Genomic DNA, 26,857 nt, shown 5'->3' on the forward strand with positions numbered 1-26,857 from the left:
ATACAAACGTATATAGAGAAAAACTAGAGCTTCCTAATCTTGTCCTTTTTTGTTTAATCTTTTAGAGAGCATGGCCAAGTTTACTCATTCATTCAACACTCGGAACCATTATTCTGCTCAACAGCAGCAACAGCCTCTTGCAAATGACCAAAGTTCCGCACCAGCAGCTTCTCTTCATCTTTCAGCTCTGAGCAAAGATCATGCCAAAAATCCCACAAATCAGCTTCTTTCTGCTGGTCAATCAACTATCAAAGCACCTCAAACAAGCCCTTTCTTCTCTATGGCACCATCATCATCAAAAGTCCCCCATCATACGGATACCAGCAGCCTGGGAGGTGAATCATCTTTGGCAATTCTTCAAGACTACTTGAGGAAAAATCCAAATCTTGGTAAAGATGCAAGTTTTAAAGGAGCTGGCGATGCAGAAAATATGGGTTTCAGTTCTCCTTCTGCTAGCGGAGTTGGTTCTTCCAGAAGCAACGTTCAGCAGGAGGATGATTTTGAACAGCGATTGATGTCCTTTTTTGATGGCAAATTCGCCTCCTCGAAAGGTTTCCAGTCCAATTGAATATTGTCCTCCCAACATTTCCAACTGGTGTTGTTTTCTATCTAGAACTTGTTGTTTACTAGATTTTTAACTCTTGCAGTAAATGGGATTTGGAGTTTGTAACGTCCTTTTAAATTTCTTATGATTTTTTTTTTGGGGAGATTTGTTTCATGTTTTCCTTCTTCTTTTCCCATTCTTGCTTTCTCCTCATGCACGTCTGGATGTTCCAGTTCTGCTCATCCACCTGCAGTACCATTTGTGTATATGGTGGTAATTGTGGTGCATTGCGGCCTTCTCTTTTTTTTTTTTTTTTTTTTTTTTTTTTGAGAGTGCTAGAATTCTATATCACGTTGGAAATGAGGAAAGCTAATGAGCAAAGCGAAGAGTGATCAAAGAGCAGATATATTGAATATAACACATATATTTGGCTATGATGTTGACAGGAAATGAGAATATACATGATTGATTGAATCAGGGATCATAGAGGAAATGAGAATATACATGATTTATTGATCCCTGTGCCTTCAAAAATCTCTGCTAATTAAATGAAGCTTCGCCTTCAGGGCCGGTGTCATATCCTCCTGGCAAATGTCCTACAAAATCGGTAGTAGTATGATCATATTAAAAATCTTTTGCTCATTTGTGCTTCTTTCCACCAGCAAGAATACGCTGAATTTGAAGTCCTCTGCTGAAGGCTTGATTGAAGAGCAGTCTGGTTTGGAATTCTGAGACAAACGGGAACCAGGCTAGAACGGCAATCGGTGTAAAGATCACCAGCCCCATGAGGTATTCATACCCTCTTGCTAGAGCTTTGGCTGAACCCCACATCCCTATGCCCTTCACAATAGGTCTGCATGCTTGTGCTATCTGCACCCGAAAATCAAATTATTTAGTCTTTCATACTGCAATGCAGACAATGAAGATTTAAATGGACCTAAGAAGCGATATGCACCTGAAGTAGAGCCCATCCTGTTGGTAAGAAAGCCAATAAGCTGGAAAAAATGTCTCCAACCGTAAGACTGAGGAAAGTGAACATTATGCCAATGGTCACCAGAAACCCAATAAACAGGAACATCTTCAGAAGTCTAAACATCAACTGGAAATCTGCACTGAACTTCTTCCTTCCCATTGACACTATCTGTAAAAAAATATATAAATAGAATTTCATCGACCATGGAAAGACAATCAATCTTCTGGAGAAAAATGAATTGTTTCAATGAAGAGGAGGATCTTAGAGTGCACTAATTAACCTTCAGAATAATCATCACCGCAACAATGACCAGCCAAGACAGTCCATAAACCTGTAATGCAGCGGGGAAAAAAAATATAAAGAAAAGAAAATAGACATTTAGTGCATGTTAGATCACAAGTCAAAAACTAAGATGTATCTTTGGAAGAAGAAAGAAACCACACAGTCCAATGGCTCGTTCTCACACTTACCATGATACTTTTCTCATTATTTGCCACATGTAGATGATAAACAATACCATACTGGTAGAGGAAGAAGCGCAAGGAAAGGAAAATTTCCCAGAATCTCCCTAAGAAACCTGTATGTTGCAGGTGCTCTTGCTCCTCATCCCACCAGGACTCCCAACTTTTGTTTGCTGGAACACCAATACCTCCACGGTTACCTATCCACTTCATCCAATCATCCCAGTCTTCCACTATCTTCTGCCACTCAAATCCCGATGGATTGAAAAGGAAAGGAGCAAACAACCACGAGACCACAAGAAACCACATTGAAAATGTTAGAAAAAGGAAAGCAACAGATTCCGTAGCCGCTGATCCATACATTTCATAAACTATGAGCAAAACCATAATCTCCAGTGCTTTCGTGAAATGGCTTCTTGAGTACATCCGGTAATTTTCTGCGAACTTCTCATGTCTTACGACAAAGCCACGACCAGTAGCTCTGTATTTAGCCCCTCCATGTATAATGGTACGCCCAAAATAATGAACCTTCGTCCCAAGAGAAAAGGTAAAGAAAACAGGTGCGAGCTGGAGCTGCATGATTATTACGTCACCAGCTGCAGTTCTAAACCCTCTCTCTAGACCGATCTCCATAACCATCGGCAACATCGTCAAAAACCCAATCTGAACAATAGATTGTGAAGCCATTGCAGTCCTCAAAGCGTTATCTCTCCTGGATCTTGAAAATTTAATTATGGACTGCTCCAATCCACTGAGCGAAAGATAGAGCTTTCCATATAAGAAAGCATAAACAGTAAGGACCACCATCTGTGCAGTTTTGAAGAAAAAGCCCATGTCAGCCGGTAAAGGACAACCAATAGGATATCTCAAACCAGATTTTTCAATTACTCTACAAATTTAGCACAGAAATACAGTACTCTAAGAATTGTTTGTCTTCCAGCATGTACACTAAACAAAATTTAAGGTTATCTTGCATGGACAATCAGAACTTTGTAAAGTGCTTCAATTCACAAGACTGAAAAATGCAAGTCAGAAAATAGTACTTGGTTTCTGAAATTTCACTTTACATGATTTAGGCATATCCCAATGTAGAAAATCATGTCTCAGAGATAATTCACCAGATCATCGTATTGCATTTTGTCTAGAAGACAGAAAAAGTATAGATCTTTCCCTTTCTCCAAACTTTACCCACACACAATTATTCAGAATAATTGGCCACCATGTACGGTAGGAAAAGTGTTTCGTTCCTCCTAAACCTTTCCTGCCCTCTTAAGTTGAGGCCAACATTATTTGATCAAATTCACATGAATAATGCCTCTACAATTTAATAAGCAGGAAAGACACTTCCGCAGAAAAAGATGTTCATCCCTCTGATATTTCTAGACAAGTTAGATAAATTTTCTAATTAATGATCCAAACGTTCACAGCCAAACAATTTTGATCAACATTTTCATTATGAATTCCTAAAAGACAATACTATCATGTGTCAATGCAGGTTTATATCTACCAGTATCCTGAACTTACCATGGAGCCGGCATAGAATCCAGTGGTTGTGTAAAAGCACGACAGCATACGGAAAAAGTCAAAACGATGCCCCAGTCTGTATATGTCCCTGCTAAGTGACTGCTCCCCGTTACCACATGCCACCTTTGCCTCAAAAAGCGAGATTTGGTTGAGACCAACATCTCGACCCTTCCCAACTTGGATATACTCATGGTGAGTGATGTTCCCGCGTCGTAACGTAGAATTGAAACCTATACAACAAATATCATGGAAATATCATTCTCTGTCAACCTTCTTTCTTTAAATGTACCATTAATGTCACTTTCCACTGGAAACAATTGTGAATCTAGATAACGAAGTCAGAAAATTTGGGAAACTCACCGGCAAATATGTCCTCACTGAGATTGATGCCCGTTGAAGCTTTACTGATACCACCACGGGTAACGTGAAAAATTCTATCAAACACATCAGGATGTCCATAATGGAATCGAACCCTAGTCCAACCCATTTCAAGAGAAGAAATTAAGGTTTATCTAACAAGTTGCAAACAAAGAAGAAACAAAAATCGGGGAAACAGCTCAATAAAAATTTATATATACATTCATCAAAGTATATCCACACACATGTACGTTCGTTCTTGTCCTCTAAAGAAAATGGCATCAGAAAAATATATAACAGTCTAAAAGAAAAGCATCTGAAAAGATGTGAGAAATTGTCTTGGAGAGACAATGGTATGAGGACCTTCCAAGAAGAGGGAAAACATTTCATCTCCAAGCATGGGATTATTACACTTACAATTTAAGTGGATATCTATCTACCCCCTATCCTAAAATTTCATTTGGCAATACTCAAAGGTCATAAAATTTCACTTGACCATCTATCCCACATTAGATAATAGATACGCAAACTATTACTCCTTTGATGGCAAATGACCACAATTACAGTAAGGAAGACGTTTAGATAATAGATACAAAAGAACTTGCACTTTGATGTGAGAAAGAACATACTTCAAGGGCCTCGCAAGAACTCTTTGACCAATAGTGACAAAGCTTGTTTCTTGATTTGACATAAACCAAGCCAAGGACGAAACACTGTTCATGTTAAGATTGTGTTAGATGAGAAAAATTTGGGGTGAAACAAGTTGAACTAAGCTACATAACATGATATTCTTACCTTCCAGTGAAGATATGCTCGCGAACACCAAGAATTGTCGGTGGGCGCACCCCATGATCCTCATTAAATTCCTCAAGTAAGTTACGCATTTTAAAAGCTTCTTCCAAATAGTTGTCCTATAGAAGGAAGTTTATCATGTTTTCTGACTCAATCTAAATTATTACGGGTTCAAAAATCTGAGGTTTTACCTGGTTCATATCAATTGTCTGCAGAGCTTCCCCTCTAGTAAAAATGATAGCATGGTTCTGATTTTCTGGCTTTCCTTCTCCCAACTTTACTGCACCAGGTAGTTTTATGCGATAGATTTCCTTCATCATGAACCAAAATATAGTCAGACTTGAAGCAACAAGAGAATCAGCACGGTAATATTTTGTGGATAAAATATGGTTATACCTGATCAAGATTATCGACCGCTTTTACCAATACAGAGTAATAAACTTTCTGCACTTTTCCACCTTCCCTTTCTTCAACTTCATCAATGAATGCAACACGAAGAGATGGATTGCTAAATGAGAAAACCAAAAAATAAGACATTATTAACATATAAACACATGGATTAAGAAATCAAGAGACCGAATCACAACATCCAATGTCCAGAAAGAAAAAACTTACTTGACCATCAAATTCAAAATATCAGTCGCACGACGATCCCCACTTCTCTTCTGGTTTCCATAGTTCTGACAGGTTGCAACATATGTAAATTTCATGTCAGCTATAGCCTCTATTTGGGTATACATAGATCTTTGGCTTTTCTTATCTTCTTCTGATGGCATTGTAACTGCTCTATACCCTTTGAGTATCTCTGCAGAGTTGAGAGTCAATCAGAAACACAGAAAATGTAATTACTACTTTAATAAGGTACTTGGTTATATGAAATATGCTTTTATTTTGATAAACAAATTGGGTGCAGTTCAATTAATTCGTTTTATTGATGGTTTAAATTAATTGCAGAGCGTCATGCTGTATGATGTTGGGTAAAAGTTACACAGTCATCATTTATGAAACTAGAAATCTACTAACTGGGTCAAAAAACAAATTCTTAAGATGTTGAGACATAATTCCAGAAGTATTGATATAAATTTCGTCTTACCACTTTCTGAAGCCATGTCAAGATATGCCTGAAGCTTCAGTGCCCTTCTATAGTACATCATTCCTCTAACTGCAGAATGAATGATTTTGTAACAAATATAGAAGTATTGAACAAAAAATGTAAATAAAAAAAGTGCAATAAGTAATGTGTCTATAACAAACCCGTTCTGCTTAAAGTCTGTCCCCTTAACGAGGCCCAGTAACGCAGCTGCAGTATGTTCTCCTCATTTTCCCAAACTTCATACTCATTACAGTTGAGACGTTCCAGAAAATTATTCCATTCATCTGACAAGGACATAGGGAGATGTTGGATAAATAACACAATAATTTAAACAACGCAAAACCAAAACAATGATCAATAGAACAAGGGGTAATCAGGATGGACCTGGATAAATCTTTTGGAGATAGTATATGATTGAAACACCATCTTCATTTTCCATTTCTAGGTCAGTCTTTGAGAAGATAGTCTCCTCACTGTAGTAGGGAGTCATGACACTGCAATTCCAGTGGATATGGGGTAACTACATTTTCAAATTTAAAAACTGTTCTAATGCTTAATTACCAATTTGGATCGGCAATGACTGATGCATCTTGAATAAGAAAAGAAAAAATTTGTATTATTCTTCTGGTTGAAATAGAAGTCTACACTTCCATATGATGAACAACTATATTTATGATTTTTCATTAATTGATCAAGTACTCAAAAGATTCTTGCATAGATGTGGATATGCATCTCTCTATAGTACAAATTGGATTAGCAGAAGCATCAAGTAACAAGATCAGAAAGCTTATGTCATTAAAAGGTCATTATAGCTCAAATATGCCATTTAATTTATCAAACAGCAGCTTACCTGAATGAGAGCATTTTACGAACTCGAGGTGCCCGTGGCATGTCCATGAACAATGAATTTGCAAAAAATGAAATCCTTCTACGCGCTTCAAGGTTAGTTGGCACATCAATAGCAGATTCTTTCACAGTAAGGAGGAGATAAAGACGACTAATCTGCAAATGGAACACAATCCAATGTGTTATAGGTAAAAAATCATTTGCTCTGCATATATAGGTAGACACATCTGTCCTGATCATTTTGATGACAATGCTGCAATTGTTATTGATCAAGGACCTTTTATAAGTCATTAATTGAATGGTACAAGTACAAGGAAAGGAGGCATGGTATATTAACGAATGAAATCCTACATTTGAAAATATATGCATACCTGTTCTTCCCATTGTGCTGTAACTACAGGAGGGTAGGCTATAGCTGACTTTTCAAATAGCTGTCTTCCAGAATCTTTGCTAGTATGACCAAGTTCTACCAGCTCACTGAAATAAAATGAGCAAGCAAATGAATTCAGTGTACCTATACTAGAGAAGAACCAAAAATCTGTTTGTGCCACCAGAAATGAAAAAGATATCGAATTGATAGCTATCAACCTATCTACTTACCGGACTTCATTCACCATCATGTCCCGCGTTACCACTTCTAACATGTCCTGTAGTTTAAAGACCACAGAACCTCCCTGAGATGGATCGGCATCTTTCTGCAGCAAATGTTTTGAACAAGAATTAAACTACTTTTAAGACTTGTGGAAAAATGTCTGGCATCCTATAAATAATTCTTGCTATTAACTCACCAATATCTCCACAAGCTCCACAAATTTGTTAACAAGTTGAGGAAGGGAACCTGCTCTGAAGTTTGAGAGGAATGTGCCTTTTGAAATACTACTTTCAACTTCTTTGATGATGATTCCAATTACCCTATAACATACTAAACAGAATTACCATCCGAATAATGATATGATCTAATATTCAAGAATACCCTTGACAACAGTAGTAAAATTCCAATAACGGCTGAGATGGCTAAGTGATAAAATGGGACACAGTAAAATTAAGAAGGCTAGAAGTTTTGCCATGAACCTTTCCTGCAAGTCAAAAAGCTAAACAACATGCAGATATTGGGGCAACCAGGGGGGAAGAGAGATAGAGGGAGCCACAGAAAAAGAGAGGGAAAGATAGATCGATAGGGGAACAGAGACTCAATAGGGGGAGATCAAGGGAAAAGAAAAAAGCGAGATACTATAACAACCAAAAATTTGCAAAGTTCAACAAATAATCAAAGCCATGAGCAAGAACCAACTAAAGGTAATTTAGCATCATGAGAGCCATATTGAAGAAACTAACTTTTGCAGCAGTATCTCTAGACTGCAGAGGTAGATAACATGTAGAAGACAGGACAAGAAGCCAAAAGCTATAGAGAAGTGGAATAGACAACCTTTTCTCAGTTTCCCCAACAACCAGGGCATTCAAAACAAGTTTGAAAGATTCATAGCACTCTATAACAGCACATTTCATGTATTCATCAGCACAGATACGTTTCCAAAGGTCAGCATCCTTTGATCGAAATTGGGCTGCCATATCAAGTGCAATAGGGATCTGCAGAACAAAAAAAAATTAACAGGACAAAAAGTAAAGGATTAAGAAAGACTTCAGGAGATGAATGCTACCTTGCTTGCAAGCAAAAAGGGTGGCCACTGAATTATCTTCAAACTAGGATCTGAGGAATAAGGAACTAATAACAGATCCATCTCCCTGAAATAATAAAAATACTCAATTAGGCTCCAACTCCAAAAGGATAAAAAAATGATCAGGCAGAGAAGAAGTAAGTTATCAGAGGCTTTCCTGTCACTTATGAGATCTTCTTCGCGAAAACTACAAATTACTTCATTCCATAACTGAGCAAATTTTGCAGCTTCACTTCTCCTGCTTGCAGTAACCTGCAAATGCATATAAATTTTACCCCATTTTCTTTGGTGGATACTTAACACCATTGGTACCTATCACAATTGCTGCTCAAATGAACATTAACCTCATCAAAATGTTTTGACAGAGAAAAGCCTCTTTTCTTGGTTCCTTTAGAAGGCACTAAGTATGTGTTGAAGGCAGCAGGCAAAGACTGGAACCTTGACCTGAGCATGCCTAGGGTGCGGATCTGTGAAGAAAAAAATGTGGATGTGACTTTGATCACAGCAGAAATTATAGGATGACATTTGAAGAAAAACCAGGAAACAATGAATGATTATGATCTAGGGTGAAAGAAAATGCATGAAAAGTGGCTACTCATAGGGCTGCTAAGTAATTTTACATCCATAGAAGTAACCAAAATGTACAAAATGATATAAGCAAACTGCTTAAAATTTACGTAAACAGAAAATTTGCTAATGTGCAAACCAAAAGAAAGAACAGTTTTACACCTACGAAGCTACAAAGATGTGTTGAAAATAGGGAATACATTATAGTCTTTTCTGTGATGATGAGAAAATAAAGTCCCTTTCTTTCATTCTACTAGTTGTCATTCAAGAAATAATTCTGATTCGAACTTGAAATTTCTCAGTTTTGGAATATAAGTTTTGGTTTTCATACATGATTAAGCCTTTAAGGACCATTGCAGAGGATCATTGCAGATGGTTTTTATACATGAATATAAGTTTTGTACCTCTCCCAGACGATCAAATGCCCCAATAACACCACCACACAGGGTCGAGAAAATTGCATACCAAATCTGAGTGTCCAAAAAATAAACCTGCATAATAACTTTTAATCATATCAGATACTTATTCTGGACAAGGAAGCTTATTCACTTCTTTCTAAGACCGAGAAGAGGATAGACAAGAAAGACACACCAATAGCACTGGTGCCCAAAGTGCAGCTACAGCTCCATAGTTGTGCTTCGCTGCATCATGTATAATTTCTTTAGTGTCAAGGAAGTAGGATAAAGGAGAAGTATAAGAAACGACATGCTACAATAAAACATCTACCATAGGGAAAAAATTCATGCCAAGCATACTGCACTCTGCGTATATTCATGACATCCTTTGTCGGCTTTATCAGAGGCTTTATCTGGAGTTTAAAATAAACATCACATTCAAAGAGCTAGTAAATAACAAAAAAGAATCTTTCCTCTTCTTAATAGTGGAAACAAAAAAAAAAAAAAACAAAAACTAGAGATGAGGCAAATACCTCGATCAAGTAGCTAACTGCGAATTTGAAACATAGAAGTATGACCCAAAAAAGAGTGTATCTGGTTTCAGTGGAATATGAACGGTTCAGAACATGTTAAATGCTAGTACTTAAAAGGACATTAGTGCAAAGATGGTCCTAGTTCAACATACTTTATTAGTGCAAATTGACTTTCATGCATTCCCCTTCCCACGTAGATCCTTGGCTGCAAAAACAAGTGCCAAGTCATTGAGAGACGTAATTGTCTTAGCAGACATTCATGGGAACAACCGTTAGAAAATGCATCTTTATTGTTTCTGAGTACCAAGGAATCAGACCAATTAAAAAAGAACTGTGTTGAAAAGCCCAAAACTATGTTCAGATACCTTGGGTACCTAAGAACTTTTTGCGATCTATGCATTACAAATATATCTGCTATGCAGTTATAGATCTGTCATGTAATACAATAAGCATAATTCTGCTGAACGCATGAAATTTTATCAGAAACCAAAGCCTATTTTGTAAAGCCAGTTTAGGTGATTCAAAAAAATTTTAACACTTAATTCTGAATAAATAAGTAATAGTGCAATTATTAACTAGCCAGCAATTTCACTGGCATGTCAGCGAAGAAACAATTAGAATTATGAACTGTTAAAAAGCAAAAACTACACCAAAAGCTTAAACATTGAGACTACAAAGTAAGAACTAACCAAATATGGAGAGGAGTAAAGGTCATCATCTTTAGCTACTGATACACTTTTGCATGTAAAGATAAAGACGTACATCATTTTCAGCATTATTATTTGTCAAAAATTATGTGTGCATTCAGAACCTAAAAATGTCACTTGTACTGCATGTATATTCAAGTAAAATTTTTACCGTTAACAAAATGCTATTTGAAGAATTCTCCTCCCGACCTATAACTAAATCACTGAATTAAAGATCTAGTTAACTTGTTTAACCTAGAGACAGATAATTATATAGATGAAATTTAATAAAGATCTAAGTATTGCTATCTTCTATTCCTCGGTGTACAGTAAAGATTGAAGCTTACCATATTTGCACTTATATCAGGATTTCCACTTCATATTTATAGGAGGTAATTTTTTCACGTAATCCACCACTTCTATAACTCTTCATATACCATCAAGTGAACCAGTTTGACTTCATGTCAAAACCCCCACCATGTTCAAATCAAAATAGAAGAAACAAAAAAGAGGAAAAAGAAAAGGTAAAGAACCATACCTGTGACCACCACAGAAGAAACCTTATAATAAGCCAATCTGAGTTCTCAATCCAGCGCCGGAGCATTGGAAAGATAAACAAAACTGCTGCCAGCAAATTAGGCAGAAGGTATATAGCCACAGCCATGAGATATAATGGAGGAATACCCTTCATTTTATCAAGGAAGGATAAAACATCTTTCATATTTCCCAAACGTAAAAAAGAGTTATTATTTTGGTGGAGGTAACACAGGGGAAGGACAATGGACCATGCAAGGCTGATAACTATCTTGAGAATGTTCCTCGCTACATCTGTGAATTTCCATCGATGGTACCCGGGAAAGTTCAAAATAAGGTCCAAAATACCTAGTAAAGAATACAAGAAGGATATTAATCTCTAAACAGAGCAGTCCCAAAACCAGAGACCTAACATTCCAAAATACAGTATGACAGAAAATTAAATCCCTGCCTAGTGAGAAAGTATTTGGTGCAAACTATTAAAGCAGCATTTCAGTTCCCAGATGGTGCAAAACACATATCAAAGAGGCTGTGAAACAAAGATGTCAGTTAAAAAGGCTGCAAGAAGACAATCATTCTCTTTCCAAATGCCCAATGTTATATCCAACATCACGTGAACTGAGAGCAATATAGCAGTAAATTTCATTTATACATTTTCTGAGGAGACAAAATCCCAGGTTATCACACCCTATACCAAATCATTAGCAGTGAATTAATTAAAAAACAAAACTGAGAGCCCACTCTAGTCTAGTTCTTCCTCTATCCATGTTTGAACAACAACAGTTTGATGCTATATTAAATTAGAATGCCTACTTAAACAAAATCATCTGAATCTAGCTTGCTGTAGGATTTAGGATATCACACTAAAACAGTCCAAATCGCAGTATCTCTAGAATAACAAAAGTGAAAGGCTTCATACCATGATATTTCTACAACCATCTGAAGGTCACAAACCATTTTTGACAAAATCAGATACTACCAGTTACCTAATATAAATAAATTGGCTAGGAAACTTGAACTAAAGCACTAGGAATGATAGAGCAGCATAATACATGACAAGGGTGGCAGGAAACTATTGTATGTCAGAAACGAATTTGAATTCTAGGTCCTTTGATTATCTTCCAATATTAGCATTTCATCAACTCTTACAAACAAAATATTATTAGAAAAAAATCATAAAAATGAAAAACTATTTGGCATTGCAGAAGCATGATAGCATTTGATAAGGTTTGAGAACAACTACTAAAGGCATCAAAGTTATTGCTGCAGAAACCAAACAAGAATTACATACTCTGAAGGAAGCGCAAAAAGGCTGCTGTCATGAAAATGCTGGACAGCTTGTATAAGATATCCTTTTGGAAAATGTCAATTAAAGAAACATCACTCCAAGCTATTATAACCATGGCCTGCGACAAAACAATTCCAGTCAACTGCTGAATCAACCACCAAAATTAGGATAAAGGAAAAATTTGTTTTATGAATTTTTTATTGGATTAAGTCAATCACCTGAAGAGCAAGTATATAGAATGTCCAGAGACGGTCAAAACTTCTGAATATATGCCAAAATGTTCTGGTCTCAACAAAATAGGATTTGCCTGTTTTTCCTGGCTTCTTTCTAGACGCATGTTTTCCCTAAAATAGGAGTTGTATGAAGAAAAAATGCAGAAGACTAACAAATAATGAAAGGAAACTGGATTGGAATAAATACAGACCTGACCCACAGTGCGTATTGATTTAAAGAAATCACCATCATCTCTCATAGGCCAACCCAAAGAGAAGCAATCAGTAGACCTGGAGGATGTTGACCATGTAATGCTTCTAAAGAAAATGAACAAGCATTTCATGTTTAGTCATCAAATAAACCATTTAAGCGTATGCATACCAGAAGTACTCGTTGAGGTCATCATAATTGCACCAATCTGAATGCGGGGCTTTTCCATTTTTGCTCTTTTTGGCTTCCTGGTGGAAAATAAGCACCAAAAAGCTAACCTCTAGAGAGACACTCTCAATGTCAAAAAAAATTATGTGCAATTTATGCATGAAAGTACCTTTTCAATTACTCGGTAAATAGGTGTTATGACCTTCCGCAGAAAAGATTCGTCATCTCCACCATAAGAAGGCCTGATGTTTTCTCCTGTGACGATGCTGACATTTCCAGCCAAAAGACCATGGAGTTCATAAGCCATCTGAAATGTGCATAAACATTACCACGTGATATACTTTCATGTTTATTTCTAATAAAATCAATAGTACGATCATTGTAAGGAAAATTGAAGCACTGACATTATGAAATATGTAGCATAGGCACTCTGGCATGAACCGGACATTAGCAGCTTCACCCCATATAAGAAGATAGAGACCCATGTATAGTAGTTTCCTTTGTTGCACTTCCTCTTGTCCTTGAGGGAGACTAGAAGCAAGAACAGTCATAATTCAGATCAGAAGTTCAAGATCATTCAAGGTAAGAAATGAAAATAAGTAAATAGAAGGAAGATGAAAATTATCTGACCGTAAGCTGTGTTTTCTTCCCAAGTATTTGCACCATGTTTTATAGTTTTTGAAAATCTTGTTCATGAGTGCATCAACAGCACGATCGTCAAGCTGCCAATCAGCTGCACGTTTAGTACTTACTCTTTTGACAAGCACAGGCAAAGAATTTTACTTAAAAAGTAATAGAAAGGGCAATTAGATGGTTCAACAACAATCGCTAGAGTGAGCAAAATGTAGATGCAGGAATATGATACAGGACCAGTTCAAAATCAACTCATAAGTCGGTCAAAATGCAATTTTATATCATTCATTAAACGTGGGTGGTAACACAAATGATACAAGAAGCTAAAAATTGATTCTGTTATCGCAACAAATTCAGATTCTCACATCATACAGCGTTCCATACCTTATTCAGTGGCTCAGGCTTCGGAACTAGCCTTGCGTGAATATCAGCAAGCAATAGAATTAGATGTTCCCTCTGGTTCCTAACATTGTCCCTCTGTAGACGTCAAACCCATGATAAATGATCACCTTGACAAACACATGATCATTAAGTGATAAAGATAATTAAGTATCTCTTAAGTACCTGAAACCCGAACATGGCACGCAGCCAATCGAGAAGGTCCAACTCCCCAATTTTCTGTCTTTGCTGCTCGAATGTGGCCGGCCAATTCAAATTTCGTGTGTTCCGGAGAGCAGAAACAGCAGCTTTAACCTGGTATGAAGCAAAATAGTAGGAGTCTATCATCTTAGCCACATATATTTCTATATGGGATAAAACAGTCCAGTTTTTTGTCAAGATCAAGGCAAATGTGCAACCTCATCAAGCTGCATAATGGACTGAGATGCCCCAGCAGAATCCAGAGGAAGAATATTATAAGGAGCGTAGATTTCCTTCTTGGCTTGGACATCATTTGCTGCGGCCATAATCTGTTCACATCATCAAATAGAGAGCTTCTTATCCCAAAATCAGAAAGTACATGGTAGATAGTTTTGGAATCAACAACGAATTGATATTCTACAAAGACTGACCTCAGCAGAAACTTCCTCAACTTTTTCAGTCTTGTTAACTGCACAAAGCACTTCAAAAAGAACTCCAGCAGTCTGGTAAGCTTTGCCAAGCTGAGCCCTGCGGAAGGAAAGTTTGGTACCAGTACAGCAATTGACAATGAGAGCAAACACAACATCTTTTAGCTATGAAAATAGCCCTGGATAGATTATATTACCTATCAGCTTGCTCCCCCTTGTTGAGTGCCAAAACATAATGCTCGTAGTATTGTTTGTAAAAGCTCTCAATTTCTCTCGCATCTGTCTTTTTGACTCGGGAAGCAAGACTCGATGCATTGTCCTGAATAACAGTTTATTCCATTAGTCTTCAAGCACCCCAGCAAGTTAAAATGCCCTCATCTTCCAAAAGAATTGATCAATATAAAATACATTTCTTAAATATGATATTCAAACACGAAGAGATTTCTGGAAATCTGGAAATTGGACATTACAAATATGCAAAAGGAGCACTGAAACATCAGCTAAATACTCAAACCATTTAAGACTTTTTCGATTCACTTACCTATAGAAATTTATTGCATAATAAAACTATTAGTTCAGAGCTCCTCTCTCTCTCTCTCTCTCTCTCCATATCCCTTTGTACTACATCAAAATTGCTTATCAAATAAATGCGCACACAAATAAATCATCATTTTCGTCTAACTCAAAACCTTCTCACAAATGTGAGAAGTGCAATTGAAGTCAATAGAATCCCTGAAACTATAAAAATTTCGTACATTATTCTACTAATCATCATCTCCCCATTAAAAAGGAGTATAAAATTGAATTAATTCGTTGGGTAGAAAAACAAATATCATTCAATTACCAAATTCTCCCTTTCTTTCCCAACACGTCATACATACTTTATCCCCCAATTTCAATCCTCTACTCTTCTCTCACATCACTAAAATGTAAATGCACCGAAACAACATTAATTCCCTTTTAAAAAAAGAAGAAGAGGAATAAAGCGAGAAATAATGATCACAATTAAAAATCAAAATAGGGAATAATTACCCGCTCCAATCGCTGAAGAAGACGTGTCTTGAACTGCCGTACACCACGTCCACTCGACGTCTGGTCCAATCTGTGGGCCTTCTCAAACGCATAAAACCGACCTATACATACACGAAAATCATATAACCAAATATACGAAAAAATTTCTCCAAAACCAAAAAAAATAATAATAAAATCAATGTGGAGAAAAGTTTTTGCTACGTACAGAGATAGGCGACGCGAGGGCGTTCTTGTTCGATTTCTGTAGCGACTCGGAGAATGGGAGCTATGGACTGAAGCGACGAAGGAACGACCTCAGTGTCGAAGACTTCCATGGAGAACGTTGTCATGGCAGCGCTCCGGGACGGCCGCCGCGACAAGGCGCCTGCCGTCGGCGTCGCCGATTCCTGTCCCGTCGTCGACGCCATTTTTTCCGTCTACTCTTCCGCTTCGCTAGCTAGCTAGCCCTATCAAGCTAGCCAACCATCCAGTACCAAGCTTCTAAACTAACTCACCACCTTTTCTCTCTCCTCTCTCTATCTCCCCTTCGCTTTTCTGCCTGCAATTCTCCTATCTCTGATCCAAACAAACAATATATCAACGTTTAATTCTCTTGAAATCTATACATTATCACACACACAATTACTCATGTATATCTATAAATTTGATCCTTCCTAAATCTACACCATAATTACTCGTAAATTGTTGCAGAAAATCGATAAAGAGAAAGAAACAATCCAAAAAAATCAAATTACGTAAACAAAACAAAACTGTATTATTTGCATCCTTCTTCCTAATTTCTTTCGATAATAATTACACACACAGAGAGATATATATGCACAAATTAATGAATTGATTCTTAACTAACTTTAAAATGCACCTACCTAATAATGTTTTCTTCTTAATTTCTTCCAATAAGTTAATCATTCAAAAAAAAACCGGAGATCATTAAATATAAACAAATACATACATTCAAATCTCAAAAAAAAAATCTAAAATTGATTACTCAAAAATTGTTGCAGAGATTGATAAGTCGAAGGAGATACTGGAACAACCAAATTAACTAGCAAAAAATGTACCTGTTTACTAATATTTTCCTAAATGCTTGACTAATATTAACAATGTAAAACCGAAAACAGAACAGAAGATTGCTTACGATCAAGAAGGAGAGAAAGAAGACAGCTAGCCTTCGCCTGCAATTATTATGATTGATGAAAACACGAAAAAGAAAAAAAGTGAGAATAAATTGTTCAACGAATTTGAGGGAGAAGAAATTGAGAGAGAGGAGAGAAGCGAAGTTAGAAATGAGAATAATGCAGATTGGAGAGAGGATTATAGGTCCGTACCGATGAGCGGAGGCAGCTGAAGGGAAGGGGCGTTGGATGGTAGAGATGGAGGGAAGGAAGGGGGAAATTTAAATGGAGAGAGAGAGAGGAAGAAGAGGGAAAATTGGTGGGACCCATGGGTTGATAGGGAGACGAAAGGGACAGTTAGAGATGGGGAGGGATTACGTGGTTGGAGGTGAGAGGTCACCGGGTTTTCACAGTTGAATTGGTCTCAAATTATTTCTTCTCTTTTCTCTTTCTTTCTTTTTTTGTCTTTTTTTTTTTGGGTGCTCTTTTCTCAAACAATTTTTTTCTTGGAATATTGGTTAATTGGTTCTTTCATTACCTTTTTCTCTTTTTTTTTTTTTGGTTATCATGACAACTCACAATTTACCTTCAAAAAGTTTTACAAATGTTCTTATGAGTGCATTTCGGTTGAAGATTATTTTTTTGAATATAATTTTAGAGAATATAGTGTAGTAATTTTTTTGTAATGTAATGTATGTGAATTGCTAAATATATTTAAATTGTGTTATGCAAAGTTTTACGAAATAATTTCTCAACACAAATGCATTATTAGGAAAACTATAAATAATGCGATTAAAATAAGGATGTAAGTAAATATACATGCAGTATTAGGTGTTTGACTCGAGAAATGCTCGCCCTACTTTATTCTTTTTTGAATTTAAGCTCGGTTCGAGTTAAGCCAAGTTGAGCACTCACTCCGTACAATTGCAAGTCAAAAAAAACTAAACTCGACCAAATGAGGATGATAATTATAGTTATCTTTTTATTATTATGCTACAAGTAATGAATATTTAACCCATTTGGTTATGTAAAAAATATATGGTATACAGTAAATTACTCACCATTGTCTCATTTTGTCCCCATTAGTTTCCAATTTTGTTTCATTTACCATCACATTAATCCCATTTAAGGGGTAAATGAACCAAGTAGTCCTATAACATTTTTTGAATCACTTTTAAGTTGTTCAACTTTAGTTTGGGACAATGTCATCCTTTCACTTATATAATTCATACAATTTCATCCTTCAACTATAATTTGAGATGATATCCTCACTTAACTTTATAATTGGGCCAATTTGGTTTTCTGCTTTTTACTAACCAACTATAGGAGGAACAAAATCCTCAATGCATATTCTTTGACCATGGACAACAAAAATACCATAAACTTATGAAATACAAATCAGGGAAGGGAAAATTGCTTACAAAAAAAAAAAAATATTGCGCAACTCAACTGCTTACCATAAAACTCAATTGACTATTGTAAATTCTCAATGCACAGTTGGACATTCCCTAATAAAATTTATGACAAAAAAAGTTGAGCTAGGCTATTACTCTTTTGTTTTAAGCATTTTCCACCGTTTTGTAGACCTAGTCTGTTTTAAGCTTTTAGGCTTTTTTTATTTTTTATTGATTTTAAGACTTGATTTAGTGATCAAAAATAGAAATTAATAACTTTATTTTTTTACAAGTTGGTCAATAAAAAGTTGGACTACCCAGTTGGCCCAATAATAATAATAAAAGTTAAATGATGACAATATCCGAAGTTAATGTGGAAGGACCAAATTGGCCAATAATAAAAGTGTAGCGACGAAATTATTCCAAATTAAAGTCGAAGATCAAAAATGGTTCAGTAAAAGAGGTTGGATAACTATTTGGATCATTTTCCCTTTAAAACCTTAAGGGAAAAATGTCTTTTCTTTTCTTTTTATCTATTCCTTCTTCTTTTACTTTTTCCCTTTCTTTTGTTTAGTTTTCTACTTCCTTTCTCTTAAAATAAGACTATTCTAGTCCCTAAATCCTATTTTGAAGGGAAAATTTAAAAAAAAAAATCGGCAAGAAACATGTACTTAAGTTAACAAGCACTAGTCAAAAATCAAATATGATTTACCACATTTTGTCTGTCACTAATGAATGTCCAATTTCTTTGGTCATGAATGAATATGTTGTATTTCAAAAATTCAATGAATCACTTTCAAAACCTCTTATTTTTAGCTTCTACTACTGCATAAGCAATGTGATAAAGGCAGTCATTTGGATCCATCCTTATAGTTGTTAACAGTACTCCAGGATGTGGACCTCTTAAATAGCAGCCATCTACTTTAATCAGATGCCTACATCCATACTTAAATCCTTTCTTTAGTGTCTCAAAGTAGATATACAGCCTCTAAAATCTATCTATCCATGCGCCTTTATCTAATTCTATATTCATATACCGTGAATCTCAAATTACACTTCAACAACTCGTTACAATAATCTCATAGCCTTTTGTACTGATCTTTATAACTACTGTGAACTAAGGTCCTTACTTTCATGAATGACTCGTATACCTAGGCTATAGTGATTTATACGTTCAATTCCAAAGTGGACCTCTTCCCTAAATTTATTAATAGTCACTCTTTTGTTCAACCTTAAAAGATCTACATATTTTCTAACTTTTTTTTGTCAACGTATTTTCCAACTAGGAAAGCTAAAGTTGCTCTTTGGTGGTAAAAAGTTTGAACACAAGTGTATTGTGGTTCCATAGTCTTAATCACAAGGAAATCATCACCTAGGTCAACTTTAAAAGCAAACAGCATCTGATAACGGTTTTCATCCTTGCATTTTACTCTCATTCATGCAGCATCTTGGTTTACCCATCTAATATCCCATTTGACTACATAGTCGTCCACTGACGAGTACGAGGTATATATATAACAATTAATTCATTCACAGTCAAATTTTACATTTATAAATTTCGAAATATCTCACATATGATTTTTCGCATGTATACGAGTCGTGATTGAGTATACGATATTATAGGTCGAACCCACAGGGAAGAGTGTCAATTACCGATGGTTTTCGAACTTCCTTATTATTTAGACTATCACAAGTGTAAGAAAATAAATCTACACTATAAATATAAGATAAAAGTAATAAAAATAAGGGTAAAAAACCTCAGCAACCACTAAACAATTGATCGGATCATATTTTGGCCATCAAACTATTTTTTGTCAGTAATTGACACTAAACAATATGATTAGTAAATCCGTGACCATTTGATCGATAATTGCTCTTAATATGTGAAATTAGTAGTTAATCTGTGAAATAGGATCATGTAGTTGTTGGACAAAATTGCCCTCGCGCTTTGCCACATGTACTGCTAATTTCACAAATTAAGATCAATTATCGACTAAATGATCACGGGTTTACTGATTAAGTTATTTAGTGGTCAATTACTGATGAAAAATGGTTTGATGGCCAAAACATGATCCGACTAATAGTTCAATGGCCACTGAGGTTTTTTGCCCTAAAAATAACAATATAAAACTGCTACAGATATGAAATTCCTTATTACTCTTGCAAATGAAGTTACCGGTTAATTGAATGTTATTATCTTGGTTAGTTATGGTGTAATTTCCTAATATACGTGATACCCGCTTTCGCCAGTGTACCAACTATACCTATAGTTAATTCATACCTACTTTTGAGATTATGAAACTAACTACAAGCTCATTTCTTCTATAAAACTACATGAAACAAGTCACTAAAATCACAAAGGTGTACCTCTACTTTCGTGAGTGTACTCTCTAGGTTTATCACTTTCTTAAACTAGTGTTAAATCCCAATTCTCATTGCAAACTTAACACCTTAAGATTATCATAATTAATGGTCGGTTAATCATGATTGGAAAAGCAAAAGTGATAAATAACTTGGTCAAAATAATATCATCAAATAACCAAGTAAACATCACTAACCAGATATAGAAAGTTTATCCATAACTCTAGGCATAAACTTTAATTAAACGTGAAGAACAAGATCCAAACTTGTATTATAGTTAAACATAAATTCAAATACAAAAGGGAAAATAATAGGAAAGAAATCACCCTTGTCACATGAGCTCTAACTCTTCATTTTTGCTCTTCAAATTTTCATCAAAATCTAGCTACAAAAATACAAGAAGGATAAACTACATTAACTATACCATATTTCCCTAACTAATGAACTAATAAAACTCTAGTAAACACTACATTTTTGTGGAGTTTCTCTATCCTTCCAAAGTTGTGAAAATGTCCTCAAAGGCTGCTATTTATAGAGAGATTTAAGCTCAAGATAAGCTGTTTCTAGTTGGTATTTTTGACTCTTGAAACTCTTAAAAGTTGCTTCTCAAAGTTTCCATGCTCATCTAATTATTTTCAGTCGGAATCTTTGCAAAAAAAGTGGTCAAAAATGTTTTGTGAATAGAGCACAAGTTGCAGAGTAAGTTGCAGCCGAAATCCATGAAAACGGGGCCTATGCCTTCATTTTGATACCCCATTTTGCTTTTTTTGCTGGATTACTCATTCTAGACAGATTTCATCCTTACTCTGTTTTTTGTCTAATTTCAACCGATATTTTCTTGATGATGGAGGTTGAACTAACTTTTTTGTAAAACATGAAAGTTGTTGCTAATTGAGTTAGCTTTCCAATGCATCAAGCATCTAATTTGGAGCTTTGTAGACTGAAAAATGATCAAAATACCCTTGATTGGTCAGAACTCCATTTCAACTTTCAACAATGAAAATGCACTTCTGTATTTTGACATTTTGACAAGAAAAACGACTAAAATGGACTTTGATTCTTCATGCCAAATATAGATCCATCTCTTAGCTTCAAAATGATATAAGAATCACCTTAATCCAATACTTGTAACTCGAGATATAGCCGAAGTACCACAAGGTGTCAAAGTTGTGAAGCTTCCTTAATTGCATTTCATCTCTTGCACTTCATATTCTCTTTAAAACCACTTCAAATCATCATTAATCATCCAATTATCTTCTCAATTCATGCCATTTGATGATTAATCATTAAATCTACAAAAACATGAAATTTTTACTATTAAAATCCATAGAAATGCAATTTTTACCACTTAAACTACAAAATACATATTTTCACTAGAAACTTAGTTAATTCGCTATAAAAGTAGTTAAAACACACAAAAACTAAATGATAAAACATGCTTAAAACACTTAAAATATGCACTTATTATCCACCACTAACTTGAACAAATGTTTATCATCAAAGAGCTGACCAACATAGAATTTGTTATCTTCCTTGTCAACTCGAGGTTTGAACCTCACAAGACTAGGCTTCTTCTACCTACTATCTTCATCCAAGGAAGAGTGTACACTTTTCATCTCATCTGAGTAAGTGAATCAAATTCTTTGTGGATCGGAATTTGGTCTCCTTCATCCAGGTATAGGTATTTCAAACCAGCTGGCTTGGCTCCACAAATTTTCTTCTTGGCTACATTGTAGGTGGTGGTAGTTTTTGGTTTTTAGACTGTTCGTCTCTGCTTTGTCTTCCACTGCCAACTTGAATCTTCCCAATCCAAGCACCCAACTCTTGCTTAGAAGCAACAATACAATTGTGGAATGTCACATCTTCATCATCCTTGCTAAAATCAGAATCATTGTCGTGAAAGCTTTCATCTTAAGATGAATCTGAAAAGGCAGCATCATTGGTTTCATTATCACAATTTCCTTCGAGATCAGCAGCTTCTATTTTTCCTTTTTTTCTTCACATGCTCCATGATTTTGTCCATATAAACTTGTATGTCTTCAAGGTCGGCTAGATCAATATCATCAAAGGTTATATCAACAAACAAGTCATCTTCTTCTAATTGAATCTCCTCGGGAGTTGTTGCAGTTGAACTCCCTATATTACTATTAACATATTTTATATGGATGTCATCGACAACATATATGTTAGATTATTCATTCTTTTTGTCAATGCAAGCCACGTGAATTACATAATCTTCACCACCTATTTGTTATAACTTGAGCAAATTATCTTCATAGGGGATTCTATACATCATCTTCATATCCCCAGTATATCCCATAAGAATGAAGAAATCATGTATGATTGATTTACTCACTGTCATTGGAATAACTCCTTTAAAGGTTTCCACACTATCCCCCATATATATCTCTTGTGGATCTTAATGCACTCTCAGATTAAAAAACTATAGAAATTGTTTTATTATTTACATAAAGAACTTTGGCTCCTACTATGTCTAACTTTTTAGGAACATTAAAGCTACGACATATTATAATTTAAAGGCAAAGGGACCACATCACATATTACAAACAAATAAAATTAATTTTAAAAATATCAAATTTCACCATCACAAATCACCAAACAAAGTAAATTTAAAGGGATAATTTCAGAACCTCTCCTAAGATTTTTGACTATTTCACTGGCCTCCCTCTAAATTTTAAAATTTATGCTAATCTCCCTTGAGTTTTATTATCTTGTAACATCTAAGTCCAACCAACAATTAAAAAATGATATTAAAAGAGAGAAAATAATATGATTTCACCATTATCCCTCATCTACTAAATTTATTTAATTAAACTAATACCCATCTAAACATTAAAGAAAACACTAGAATTTACTGTTTATCATCAGGAATTAAATCACAGATGGCATCAAAAATAGTATATCATTATATATATTTAACTTAATATAAGATCTAAATTACTGTTTTCAGTTATATACTCATTATCAAACATGATCAACAACAAATAATTAAAAAAAATCTATAGCCAAAATATTACAAAGAGCAAACTTTAATACCATAAAAATTTCAGCAACTAACATTAATATGTTGACAAAAATATTTATGATGTTAAAATTTATTCTCTGTAATATTTTGGTTGCAAATTTTTTGATTATTTGTTGTTAATCATATTTGACAATGGATGTGTAACTAAAAAGAGTAATATGATCTTGCATTAAGTGAAATATATAAAATGGTATATTATTTTTTGATACTATATATGATTTGATCCCTTATGACAAACAACAAATTTTTATATTTTTCTTTAATATATGGATTGATATTAAATTAATTAAATAATATAGTAAATGAGAGGCAATGATAAAATCATATTATTTTCTCTCTCATAATATCAATTTTAATTATTGATTGGGTCTAAATATTACTCCTACAAGATAATTAATCTCAAGAGAGGTTAATGTAATTTTTGAAATCTGGAGAGAGACCAGCGAAATAATTAGAAAAGTCAAGGAAAGCTTCTGAAATTATCCCAAATTTAAAATACACCAAATTTCATCATTCCCGAATCTATTCATGCCTCACCACAAATTTATTATACTGAAAAATCAGTCCTCCTCTCTCAAATCCTACCATTATTGATTATTTAAACATGCCAACACACTATGAGACTGAAATCGACTAACTAACACATAGATTAAATACTTCAAGTTCTCATTAAAGTTTCTGTGATCTTGCTCGAGTCAGTTTGATTGTAATCATCCTTGTTACTATCGACATTCTCCATTATCAGAGTTCCTAATGTTCCTATGTCATTTATGGCTGCCATTGCTGATTTCTATGAAACCCTAATTCTTCTCCCAATTTTCTCCAATTCTTTTCGGCTGCGTTTGAATTCTCTGTTTTTGGAGGTGTATTTCAAAAACTCTACTGTAGCAGTTTTTGAAAAACAACTATAGTCGCTTGGATTGAAAAAATCCATGTATTTGAAAAAATCTGCGTTTGGATTGACCTGTATTTCAAAAACACCTTTTTTTTTTTTTACTTCAATGTCTCATCAAAATTGCATAAGAATTCGTGTCAAAATTAGAACCTTGTGAAAGCTATGCTACAAAATTTTACTGACCTGGAATTTAATACATCAAAACTCATTACAAATAAATACACTACACAATGGCTCATTTATGTGCCATTTGACTAGACTTCAGGGCCGGTAGCAAATAAACTACCAAGGCCTCGATTTACTTGAGCAGAAATTTGATGCCCTTGTAAAATCTCGCCATCTACATTCCATACGCTCTCCTTCTCGAAAGAAGTTGGGATGGAAAAATTTGGACTCGACTTGTTGAAATAATTTGGGATCGACTGGAAAGCTATTGCACATATTCGAACCATGATTTGCACCTTAGCTGGAATAAATATGGATGCACAAGATACAACCAATTCTGGTCTCAATGCCATGTCTAACTACAAGCTATTGAATAAGACATGGTATAGGCGCATAAAAAGCTGCATATTAAGTTTAGGCTTGATTATAGGTGCCACAGCTGGAACTAGGCCATTCGATTAGTACCTCCCCAAAGGTTAACCTTTGTAAATACAAATAAGACAACATGACAAATTGTTTGGTTGTCAAATTATAGGAAGCAAGCAAAGTTTCTACTTAGTAGTACTACACGCTAGACATAAGCTTCTTTAAGCACCATGCCGATTCACATACATATGAACTGCAATTGCCCGCCGATTTTCGTTCCAGTTCTGTATACCCTGTTGCGACATATCGATGGGTTGGGCTTCATGGATTTCATTTCCTCCGTCCTGGAGATCTAGTTGGGCTCCGAGGGCAGCTTCTTCATCGAAATACTCATCGTTAGGCGCATAATCTCTCATGAAGTTGTGGAGAGTACAACATGCAAGCACGATATTGTTCTGAGTTGCTATGAGGTAGTTCTGCATTGGACCCTTCAGTATCGGGAACCGTTTCTTAAGAACCCCAAAACTTCTTTCAATAATATTTCTAACAGAAGCGTGTCGTCGGTTGAATAAAGCTTTAGCGGCCCGCTCATGCTGCGTGTCCCTCGCTGCCCTAAACGGTGCCATGAACCCGGGCATGTTAGTGTAGGCAGCATCCACCATATAATATTTTCCTAACATGTGAGAGCCCCAAATCCATGTCAGCATATTTCAAACTTTATAACTAAACAAACCTTGAAGCAATACTAAAAAGTCTATTAATCTATGCAAGACTCACATATGAAAATCACTTGTTTTACTACAAACCTTTATATAAAAGAAAAGCATACCTAGAGGTGGCATTGGAAATCCTGAATTTGGATGGTGCAGTGTTTCCTGAAGAATTCTGGCGTCGTGTGCACTGCCCTCCTAACCGACTCGAACGTAAACAAAACGCATGTCATGATCACAAGCTGCAAGCACATTTTGAGACAGCCCACCGTGCCTATTTCTGTACTGCTCGCTTATCTCTGTTCGACACCAAGCTGAGATGTGGGTTCCATCTAAGGCACCGACGCAATCCTATGAATTTTGAGGCAAATTATTCAAAGTCATGACAATATTAGCTAATAAACTATTCATATGGATGTTTTAGCAGGAATACAATGTTCTTTTCATATATATGAAAAAATTATCAAGACAAATTACCGGAAATCATAGATATAAACTTCATAGTCCTACCAAGAATTGGGTGTTTGTGTATTTACCTTGAACCACGGGTAAAACAGTCCGTTGTTCAAAATTCTGGGGTGTGTCTCACCAACATTCCTCGGCCTAACAAAATCACGACCGAGTCGCACCAATGCTCGCAGAACTCTTCTTACATGTCGATCAATTGTCTCCATGGAATGTTGAAAACGCTCGGCTAAAACCCGATGACGCTCATCATGGCTCAAGCACATTAGAGTTAGGGCAACGGATTCATGAACCCCAACCCTCTGAGAAGGATATGCGTGCCAGTACCCCCGGTCAACCAAGATGTCGCACAAGTGTAGGAACAGGGGCACAGAGAGGCGCATATTCTCGATAATTCGATCCGGATGGCCGTTTAGCACCTCAAGTACATAATCCCTGCCAGAGAGTGCACTATCTCGGATTCTTCTCCTTCTTGAAACATGATTCAGTCTAGGGTCAAAGAAAATCAATCCCATGACAATGACCGCCATGAGTATGTTATCGATGTCAAGATCGTCCGTCTCATCGTCTAATTGTCCGCCCTGAACGTGGAGCTCGTTATCCATCAATTGAGATAACCCTTGAGAATGATGTCAAGACTAGTGTTATCCCAAGTACAAGCTGATATGAGTAAATGCAAATAAGAGAGACGAGAGGTCAGGCTATCGTTTATATTCAGGAAGTAACTCTTACTTTATTGACATACTAATAGGCAAGTTTATGATAGTCTCGGAGATGAAACCATAGTAAATGTTAAAAATCTCATTTTTGT

At 35.6% G+C, this 26,857-nt stretch overlaps 2 protein-coding genes across 2 annotated transcripts; both read right to left on the bottom strand.

Moving 5' to 3' along the window:
- Positions 1-837: 837 nt before the first annotated feature.
- LOC113702344 (callose synthase 5-like) lies at positions 838-16,732 on the bottom strand. The gene is made up of 42 exons (XM_072060380.1): positions 16,668-16,732; positions 15,738-16,087; positions 15,533-15,633; positions 14,698-14,819; positions 14,504-14,600; positions 14,291-14,401; positions 14,058-14,186; positions 13,878-13,970; positions 13,491-13,582; positions 13,265-13,391; positions 13,030-13,167; positions 12,864-12,940; positions 12,694-12,772; positions 12,488-12,613; positions 12,273-12,387; positions 10,986-11,329; positions 9,914-9,966; positions 9,762-9,822; positions 9,560-9,641; positions 9,425-9,474; positions 9,238-9,324; positions 8,611-8,733; positions 8,249-8,518; positions 8,017-8,177; positions 7,379-7,502; positions 7,191-7,285; positions 6,962-7,067; positions 6,595-6,746; positions 6,129-6,238; positions 5,906-6,028; positions 5,745-5,813; positions 5,267-5,456; positions 5,048-5,159; positions 4,843-4,962; positions 4,655-4,770; positions 4,489-4,572; positions 3,863-3,975; positions 3,503-3,732; positions 1,988-2,785; positions 1,798-1,848; positions 1,500-1,685; positions 838-1,414 (listed from the first exon to the last, which is right to left on the bottom strand). The coding sequence occupies exons 2-42, from the start codon at positions 15,937-15,939 to the stop codon at positions 1,184-1,186; spliced, it is 5,850 nt and encodes a 1,949-aa protein (XP_071916481.1). The 5' UTR covers positions 15,940-16,087; positions 16,668-16,732; the 3' UTR covers positions 838-1,183.
- An 8,360-nt stretch (positions 16,733-25,092) lies between these two features.
- On the bottom strand, positions 25,093-26,651 carry LOC113700651 (uncharacterized). The gene is made up of 3 exons (XM_027221115.1): positions 26,118-26,651; positions 25,785-25,932; positions 25,093-25,544 (listed from the first exon to the last, which is right to left on the bottom strand). Exons 1-3 carry the CDS (start codon positions 26,649-26,651, stop codon positions 25,093-25,095), a joined length of 1,134 nt encoding a protein of 377 aa, XP_027076916.1.
- Between the last annotated feature and the right edge of the window lie 206 nt (positions 26,652-26,857).

Source organism: Coffea arabica, chromosome 7e (genome assembly GCF_036785885.1).
Source record: "Coffea arabica cultivar ET-39 chromosome 7e, Coffea Arabica ET-39 HiFi, whole genome shotgun sequence".
Lineage (NCBI taxonomy): Eukaryota > Viridiplantae > Streptophyta > Magnoliopsida > Gentianales > Rubiaceae > Coffea > Coffea arabica.

Excerpts from the sequence above, each read along its gene's own strand:
- LOC113702344 (XM_072060380.1), bottom strand. The coding sequence starts at position 15,939 with ATGGCGTCGACGACGGGACAGGAATCGGCGACGCCGACGGCAGGCGCC. Across the intron at positions 4,771-4,842 it reads AGACAATTGATATGAACCAG|GACAACTATTTGGAAGAAGC; the intron begins GTAAAACCTCAG and ends TTCCTTCTATAG. Across the intron at positions 2,786-3,502 it reads GATTCTATGCCGGCTCCATG|ATGGTGGTCCTTACTGTTTA; the intron begins GTAAGTTCAGGA and ends AAAACTGCACAG.
- LOC113700651 (XM_027221115.1), bottom strand. The coding sequence starts at position 26,651 with ATGGATAACGAGCTCCACGTTCAGGGCGGACAATTAGACGATGAGACG. Across the intron at positions 25,933-26,117 it reads TGTTTTACCCGTGGTTCAAG|GATTGCGTCGGTGCCTTAGA; the intron begins GTAAATACACAA and ends CAAAATTCATAG. Across the intron at positions 25,545-25,784 it reads TTTTGTTTACGTTCGAGTCG|GAAAATATTATATGGTGGAT; the intron begins GTTAGGAGGGCA and ends CTCACATGTTAG.